This window comes from Podarcis filfolensis, assembly GCF_964270895.1.
Source record: "Podarcis filfolensis genome assembly, chromosome: 4".
Taxonomy (NCBI): domain Eukaryota; kingdom Metazoa; phylum Chordata; class Lepidosauria; order Squamata; family Lacertidae; genus Podarcis; species Podarcis filfolensis.
In genome coordinates this window covers 85104828-85114044 of record NC_139607.1, presented here as the reverse complement: position 1 = coordinate 85114044, position 9217 = coordinate 85104828, and the positions used below count along the sequence as shown (strand labels likewise).

The following is a 9217-nucleotide window of genomic DNA, read 5'->3' as shown; positions in this document are numbered from 1 at the left end:
CTCCTCCCACCCACACTCCTTAAAGTAACTTTTCGCCATTTGCTTGTAAACAATGGGAATTTCCTTTTGGAAGATTTCTTGTATGGCTTTGCTGACACTATTGATGGCCAAGAGCGAGTTCAGATGGTTTCGTAACCCCATTTTATAATTAATTGCAAATATGTTTTATTTGCAAGATATAATTGCCCAGGAGTGGGGTAAGTGGCTTGATGTCACCCAACTAGGAGGGACTCACATCATCATCATTTTATTTGTATGCCGCCTTTCCATAGTTTAAACAATGCTCAAGATTTACATAATTACCAACATAACAAAAGTCATAAGCAATAGATAAAACACATCAAAAAGTACACAGCCAAATAGAAAACAATTTCCACATAAATCATAAAATCTAAAACTAAGAATGCAGCATTCATATCAATCACAATTTTAAAATGACATAGATAAAAAAAAAATTCTGATTGTAGTAGGCCTCTCTGATCAATAGCTCATCACTCTCCAGTTGCAATGTATTTGCATGTGATGACATGGCAGATTCCCCGTCTTCGGATGCGATCAGTTTAATATAGCTTGCAGATTATCCAGCTTCTACAGCCTGTTGCTGCTTTGGCTGCAAAAAGCCTATGTTGTCTAAAATGCTTCTCAAGTAGCTAGTCATTTTATGGATGCATTGTTTATTATTTATAAATAATAAAGTCTCCAGCTGTATCCCCACCATCTCCGGCTGGGACTGGAAATGCCCCATTTGAAACCCCAGAGAGTTACTGCCAATAGAGAGTACTTTGAGCTAGATGGTCTATACCGCAGCTTCCTATTCTAAATTTTGGACTACAGGCAGTAAATTAGACAAGAATGCAGCAGAGTTTCTCACACTCCTGCCCCCTGCAGACTACTTGAAAATTACAGGCGTATCAGTGGACCATTTAAAAAAATCACTTTGTATAAATCAAAGCTGATTCATAACGTCATATTTTTAATTGCCATCTTTGCAATGCGATGGATTTGTGTTTTGTGAGCAAATGCCTGTGAAGTCAAGTGTAGCACTAGTTATCTGTCAGCTTGATGTACCACTTTGCTAAAGCTAAGTTTTACTCAGAGTAGATCCATTGAAGTTAACAGACCCAACTTAAGTCACGCTCATTAATTTCAAGGGGTCTACTCTGAAAGAAAAGAAAAAAACTTAGTGGGATACTACTTTACCTTTTCTAACTTTTTTTTAAAAAAATCGGATTTCACCAGAACCCTATTTTTAACCAAACACAAACGCACAAGGGCCTAGGGCTCTTTCTTCGCCTCTGGTCATCTGCCTTTTGTCCGAAGAGCTTCAATCTCTGCTATCAGAAAAAGAAACAAACCAAAGCGAAAACAAATCCACCTGAAGTTTGGGAACGTCGCGGCAGACAAGAGGCTTGCAGTGCTGTCTGCGTGGGGGCTGAAACTTTTCCTTGCACTTGTTCCCCCCTCCCCACGTCACCACCACCAGCTCCCGTGTCAAGGAGGGTGTGTGTGTGTGTGCTTGTGACTCTGGTTCTGGTGGAAGGTAAAGGAAGAAGAGCTCTGGCCTTTTTCTGCAGCCCATTTTGGGAGACGGGGAGGCGTTGCAGCAGCTTGCACCGCTGTCAGGGGAAGAAGGGGCGCCCTGATTTCTCCCTCCCCCCCCAACTGTGGGGTTTGGAGCCTGTGCTGTGATTAGGGTCTCGTTTCCTTCCCTCATCCCCCCCGACCCGTTCTGGTGCGGGAGAGGGAGGGGGAAACGCACCCACCCACCCCCAACTTCCCCTCCTCCCCGTCTCCGTGGGAGGGATGGAAAACCTCTTTCTTTTAAAGCGAAGTCCTGTAAAAACCCGCGGTTGCCGGACAACATTCGCGACGGGAAACAGCCGCGCGGGCGGGCGCGGGAAACCGAGAAAACGCACCGACCACGCCGGGGGTGCTCTGTGTTTGTGTTTGGTGGGGGGGGGGGAGGGACGTAGAGTAAAAAGTAGAGTGAGGGCGGGGAAGAAGAGAAAAAACTGGAAGGGGCGGGGGGAGAAAGAATGTCCTCTCTCTAAAATCCAGCGCGGCCGGGCGCGAGAAGTCCAGCAGCGGGAGGAGGAGGAGGAGGAGGATCCACCCCCCCACCCTCGCCGGCTGGGCTGCGTTAAAGTCCCGCCGGATTCGGCGCGGGCGGGCTCTCGCTGGGCGGAGCTGGCTCGGGCGGGCGCGTCTCAGAACTTTTGTTTGGCGGTGTTTGTGCGCGGATCCGGCGGCGGCGCGCGGGACGAGATTCCTCCGAAATATATATAGAGATATATATAAAAGTTCTCCTTCTCCTTCTCCTCGCCGTGTTGGTTTGAGGGGCTGCGTCGCGCTGCTGCTGCTGCGTGTGGAGGAGGCGCAAACTCGCAGGAACTTTTTAAAGGAGGAGGAGGAGGAGGAGGAGGCGGCGGGCGGGCAGCCAGAACCGGCGGCGGGGGATGCGGGACGGAGAGCGCGGAGCTGCGGCCGCTTGAGAGAGAGACCGAGCGAGCGAGAGAGGAGTCGGTGGGGACGGGAGCCCGCCGCCGCCATGGACGCCGCCGGGCAGCCCCCGCAGTCGGCCTCTCAGCAACCGGGGCAGCAGCAGCCTCCTCCGCCCCCCAATTCTTCGGGGCAGCCCCCTCCTCAGGCGCCGCCGCCTCAGCAGCCCGGCGGCGGCGCCGCCGTCTCCGGCCCACCCCCGGCCGGCCACCAGATCGTGCACGTCCGCGGCGACTCGGAGACGGACCTGGAGGCTCTCTTCAACGCCGTCATGAACCCCAAGGGCGCCAACGTCCCCCACACGCTGCCCATGAGGCTCCGGAAGCTGCCCGACTCTTTCTTCAAGCCGCCCGAGCCCAAGGCCCACTCCCGCCAGGTGAGCGAGGTTGGGGGTGGGAGAGAGAGAAACTTTCCTGTTTGGGTGTGGGTGGCTTTTTTGGGGGGGTAATTATGATATTATTACAAGTTCTTGTTTTTATTTATTAATAGTTTTATTTTTTTGTGCCCCGCCTTTCCCTCCCCCCCCCCCAAGGACTCAAGGCGGCTTACAAAAATCTGTCTTAAAAACAGCGGCGGGGAATGGGTGGGAATCATTTAAAAGCGAGCAAACATGGGTAGGATCAAAAGCTGTAATAGCTATATTTGTAGAGAAAGGGCTGTCTTCTGCTTACACACCACTTCTTGAAACACCCCCCTTGAATGGGCTGCATGGTAAAGGCTGTATTTTAAGAATAAAGTGGTTAAGAACAATAGTAGCGACATGCTCTCTTTCTCCCTCCCCCGTTTCTTTCTCACCATGAACTCCAGATAGGGAATAGTTTTTTTGTTGCAGTGTAACACTGTAAGGGGTCAATTCAGAAGTAAATCTCACTTTGTTTCAATGGGTCAAGCTACCTGAAGGGAAGGGTAGAGCAGCCTTGCCTACGACCCGAGTTCTGTGTTTCATTGGGGTGTACGAAATCATGAATCAAAGTTAATGATATACTGTGTTTCAGAGTTCAGTGCAGATTGTCTTGCACCATACTGGTAGGAGTATGATTAAAAAATAAATAAATCATTGTCTCCCGCCGTCTGTGATCGTCTTCTTCATCATCATCTAACATTTGCAAGTGATGTTTCGTTGGGTAAGATGGATGAAAAAAGGCAGGTCTTTGCCCCAAGGAGCTTGCAGTCTAAATGCTGACAGAGGATGACACAACAGGGTAAATAAAGGGAGTAAAGGAAAACCAGAGTTAAGGATGTCAGGAGAAGAATCATGGGCAGATGCAGTTACATACTGCTTTTCAGGTAAAAACAAGTGTAGCCTTGCCTCCTGATGACAGCCTTTACACACACTTTTCTTGTATTTCTTGTGGGGGGGGAGGGGTTATTCAGAATTGAACACTTGCCTGATGTTTACCTGGATTTTTGCCATGTGTACACATTAGGAAGCTGCCATATATTGCTAAATAGATGGGTGCAGGTATGTATTGATTTATTAGATTTGTATCTTGCTTTTTAAAAAATAAACTCACTAGGCAATGTACAAGGTACATGGGTCCACCCAACAGATATAGAGCAAAAATAATAAATGAAAGTAGCAAGTAGACAAAAGTACATTAAACACAGTAAGTGGTCTTACAACTACAGTCATCGTCCCCAGTAAAACCTTAAAACTACAGTACAGCCACAGTAAACTAGCACCACATATTTCACAATCTCATTACCATAAAGCCACAACAAACAAATAGGTTTTCAGGGCCTGCTTAAGAAGGTTTGAAGAGATGGAGCTTCTGTAGCAAAATGAACATTTGTATGCTTCCCATGTGCAACTGTATATACAGGTGTTTGCTTTTCCTACTTGAGTGTACAAAAATGCTGTGGGTGAGGCAACCCTGAGCCTTGAGGAAAAGGGTTTCCAGGTCAGAGGGTGTGACTTCCAGGCAGCTTGATCCTGTGTATCTGACACTTAAAGACGTAAATACCCGCCTATGACTACTTTGCTAGTTGGGAAGTTGCCTTTACACACCCAGAGTTTGTGTGTGTATTCTTTCAGAACAATAATAAAACAGTTACTGATTTTTATTTTTATTTTACGTGAAAAGCACTTCATAGTTTTCTGTTTCCTTGCAGTTGTCTGATGTATTCAACACCCGTTCCTAGTTTTTCAGGAAAGGGGAGAAGAATTTGTCTCATAATTATGCTAGAAGCCTGTGGCTTCTTGTAGAGATTTACAGTGGTACCTCAAGTTACAAACACTTCAGATTACAGACTCTGCTAACCCAGAAGTAGTACCTCGGGTTAAGAACTTTGCTTCAGGATGAGAACAGAAATCACTTAGTGGCAGTGGGACACCCCATTAGCTAAAGTGGAACCTCAGGTTAAGAACGGTTTCAGGTTAAGAACGGACCTCCGGAACAAATTAAGTTCGTAACCAGAGGTACCACTGTATTACTTTGTTATGCTCCAAGGAACTCAAGATGGCATACATGGTTTTCTACCCAACCACAATATTTTCCTTGCATCAACCTTGTGAAGTAGTTAGGCCGAAAGAGAGTGATTACAGTTTGCACATAATTGGTAAGGCACGGTTTGTTCAGCCAAATGTGAGTCCTCTCACAGATGAGCAAACAAACCATTGCTTGTCCTCCAAAGCTTGGTTTGTATTTTAGCTATTAAATTTATATCCTGCTCTTCCTCCCAAAGGAGCCCAGGAGGGGTTGTTTTCCAGCTACTGTTTCCACGTGCCAGTGTAGCATCATGAGTGTCTGGCGTGGGCTGGCCAAACAAACCATGGTTGTTGGGTTCAGACATGGGTTAAAACAAGCCATGGTTGCTAAGCCAACCACAGCTTCGTTCGTTGGTAGAAATCAAATGATGGTTAACCTGCTGAACTTGCACATTCAAAGAAACCTGAGTTTGTTTAAGCCATGGGTTAATATTAGGTAAGGACCAAGCCAGTAACTTGACCAAGTTTGGGCAGTGAGAGGGGCATTTCCAAGTGGGAGTTTGAACCTGGATTTCCCCAGTTTTAGTTTGACACTTTTGTGAGGGGAGGAGGAAAGATAGGGTAGAATCTTGCTTTCTCCCCTGCATTGCTGCTTTCATTTTGGGATCCTAAACTTCAGTCCCTTTCTTGGGCTTCTGCAGCGCAAGATGCAACTTTCATCTCCTTCCTCTTGAATCTGTGCTTGGCCTTGGTGCTTATATAGGTGGATATTGTTCCCTTGCTTTTGGTTCTTGTTATAAAGTGATCACTTTTTTCATTTGCTTTTCCTCCACAGTTCTTCTGAGCTTGTGGTGGTGGAGTGCAGTTGTTAATGATCCTAAATTTTCAAGTAGACAGTGTCGGATTTAGGAGAATGATGTACAGTGGTTCGGCAGTGCTTAAACTTCCTTCTCTCCGTCCCTTGTGTTAGGAGATGGAAGGTAATTTCCTTTCTAGAAGAGCTTGGAAACCTCTTTTTACCCTCTGAAGTCCTTTTGGTGGTGGCCCCCTTCCTCTCCACAGCACTTCCCAGCATATAATTATCCTCTTTTTCCCACCTCCATTCCTCTTCCAGAGTTCTTCATTATGAGGAAATTTTCACTTTTGCCTATTATAGACCTGCTTCCACAGTAGTAGAAATGCCCCTTCACACCCCTCCATTTTGTCTTTGCTTGTGAAGAAGTGTTGACCTACCTTCCGATTTTATACTCTCATAAATCCCTGGATGGAGCTGTTCAGGCCAGCTTCCCTCTTCTTCACCTCTAATCTGTTTTTTTGTTTGCTTGTTTTCCTGGCCACTTGTTTGTGAATGGGGGAGGTGGGAGTGATGGCAGCAGTTCTCTCCTATCCCTTCCTTTGAGCTACCTTTAATCCTTATCCCAATAGGGAGGAACTATGCCATTCTTTAAGACAGGGGTAGGCAACCTAAGGCCTGTGGGCCGGATTTGGCCCAATCGCCTTCTCAATCCGGCCCACAGACGGTCTGGGAATCAGCGTGTTTTTACATGAGTAGAATGTGTCCTTTTATTTAAAATGCATCTCTGGGTTATTTCTGGGGCATAGGAATTCATTCATTCCTCCCCCCCCCCCAAATATAGTCCAGCCGCCACATGGTCTAAGCGACGGTGGACCGGCCCACGGCTGAAAAAGGTTGCTGACCCCTGCTCTAAGGCCTTCTAAGATGCTTGCGGCACTCCAGTTTCCCCCTATTCCTTAACTTAAGGGAATTTGTAGGGGAGGGGGCTTTAACTCCCCTGTCTTGCCCACTTGCATATTGCATTCCCTGCACTTTGTCTATTTACTGTTACATTTATAGCACACATTTTCTCCATGGAATTCTCCATGTGCAGATGGTTCTTTCCTCCTCATTTTCCCCCTTTCCTCTGTGAAGTAAGTTGGGTTAAGAGACAAGTAACTGGCCAAAGGTTACCCCGTGAACTTCATGGCTGAGGGAACCCTGGTCTTCCGGGTCCTAATTGACTCCCCTAATCACCACACCACACTTATCCCCCATTCCCTCTTCCCAGGATTGTGGAAAGTCTGTCATTTCTCTCTGAGCTTGGAGTTGGAGCGATAGAAGCCTTGAATTTTGCGCTTTCTAGATAAGGCACCCCCCCATATCATTCCAAGGCCTGTTTTCGCCACACCAATATTTTTAGCTATCGCCTAAGCAGAGTTCTTGCCTTTGCTGCAAGAAGAAGGCTTAAAGCCTCTGAAACGATATTGGAAATTAATCACTCAGAAAAGCAAATGGACATTGATCTCGTAATTGCTATTGACTAGTGTACTGAGGGGGGGAGTTGTGTGAGTGTCCAAAAACTTCTAAATGTAGAGCTGTGTCAGTTTTGTGCCTTAAGAGCATTAGATTGCAGCATATTCCTATGACATTAGCATGAACCTTCCTAATGTCAGGGCTTGGATGTATTGCCACTGTACTGTTGACACTTTGATGTCTGTAATGTGGAGTGTTTGCTGTCTTGAAGCTTGAATCCGGGTGTTGAGGCCATATTCTTGCAGACCATAAACACTTTCAGAGAAAAGCTGTCTGAAAAGGAGATGTTGGGTTCTTAATAAGTTCAGCCTATGGATAATTATTTAAATATTAGAACAGACAAGATGGAAGTTAATAATTTGGCAACTTAATGGGTTCTCTGTGTGGTGTTTTTTTTTTTTTTTTTTGAGGGGGAGGGGAGTTGGAATTGGTTCCTTTTCTTAAGGATTTTTTATATGAGAAGTATATTTTGAGTATTCACCATAAGCTATTGTCATCTATTCAGCCAGCAGAAGTGACTATTTTGCAACTGCTTCTGATATTTCTGTGACCAATTATGTCAGCTTTTCCATTATTAAACCTCTCTTAAAAAGGGGCTTGGCTTTGTGTGTGGCTTTAAAAAAAAGTCTGCTTGAACCTTGGCATACAGCTCTTACCCAAACATTAATTCACTTGACAGATATTAAATGGAAAAAAGCCTAGACTTGAAGTTGTAGAGTTGCAAGTATAGATGATTGCTTTGCTGCCTTTGAACTTTAACGTAGTACAGGCTTATCACATACTTTCCATGTAGGTCCAATATCTCAAACTCCCCTGACAATTGCAGAATAAAAGTTATTAGCTATGTACCGAAACCATCTTTAGCTTCAAGTACGAGAGTGGTTTTTATCATGGTTTACTTATTTGCAAACTGGCATTAATCTGCGTTTGAGCTGCCTCCCATATGGAGATAGCTGTATAGTGTAATCCATGTGTGCTGCTTGAATACAAAAGGCTAAAATACTTGCCTAAACAGTTTCACATTGAACTGCGTACTTAATTCCATGCCTTGGGCCTTAAAGCTATGCAGACATACATCTATATGCACCATAAAATGCATAAAAGCTATCTGTGTGTCTAGGTGTCTGTGGTTGTCAAAAGCTTCATGTCTATGTGTTCAGATCTTGGTGGACAGTAATTCAGCATATTAACACAAACTGAGAATTACTTAGGCTGATGGTAAAGGACTTGGCAGTTGCTGGGTGTGGATTACAGTCTAAGGCTGGGACCTAGGTTGATAAACTCTCGTGAGTTGTGCAAATTCAGGCTTCATAGTCTTCCTAAGGTGCAGAAGAGATTAGGGGATCTGCAACATCAGCCTCTGTGATTCAGTAGGAAACTTCAGAATTGATCAGGCCTGCCAGAAATACTAGAAGCCTGGCCCAAACTAATAACCCATATTTTCTACCTGTTCTACTCCAGTCTCCAGTTTCCCAAGCTGCAGTCAATGTCCTAAATAATAGAATCATAGAATTATGGAGTTGAAAGGGACCACAAGTGTCATCTTGTCCAGCCCGCCTGCAATGCAATGCAATGCAATGCAACCCAGGGTTCCTTGAGAACACGCAATGACCACTGAACACCATTCTGGGCAATATCCAGCTTAGTCACGCTCAGTGTCAACCAATTGGAATCGATAGTTAATGAAGTGTGTTGATTTCAGTGGGTACGACTTCATTGGCTCGCCCTCTGTTGTTGTTTTTGTGTTTGTGTATCTTGGCAGTCTAAGAGACACCACTCTGTTCAACTTATAGTAGAATCCCATCACATCGCAGAAGGGATGTGAGGATTGTATCTCCAGCTGTATTCTAAAATGGCAGCATTGAGAAGTTCTGCCTCGGAGATACAGTAATAGGAGAAAAGTTAGCCTGGAGAAAAAGAGTGATTTGCCCTGCCCTGCTTTAAATCATGCTTTCTCTCCCCCCCCCCCAACAAATCTT

The 9217-nt window shown here is 45.4% G+C and overlaps 1 protein-coding gene across 1 annotated transcript in view; it reads left to right on the top strand.

Annotated features, from left to right (window-relative positions):
- The first annotated feature begins 2037 nt into the window (after positions 1 to 2037).
- The window catches only part of YAP1 (Yes1 associated transcriptional regulator), a 59540-nt gene continuing 52360 nt past the window's right edge, over positions 2038 to 9217 (top strand). The window contains 1 exon segment of the mRNA XM_083610255.1: positions 2038 to 2875. Coding sequence (XP_083466381.1) covers positions 2549 to 2875 — 327 coding nt within the window. The 5' untranslated portion in view covers positions 2038 to 2548.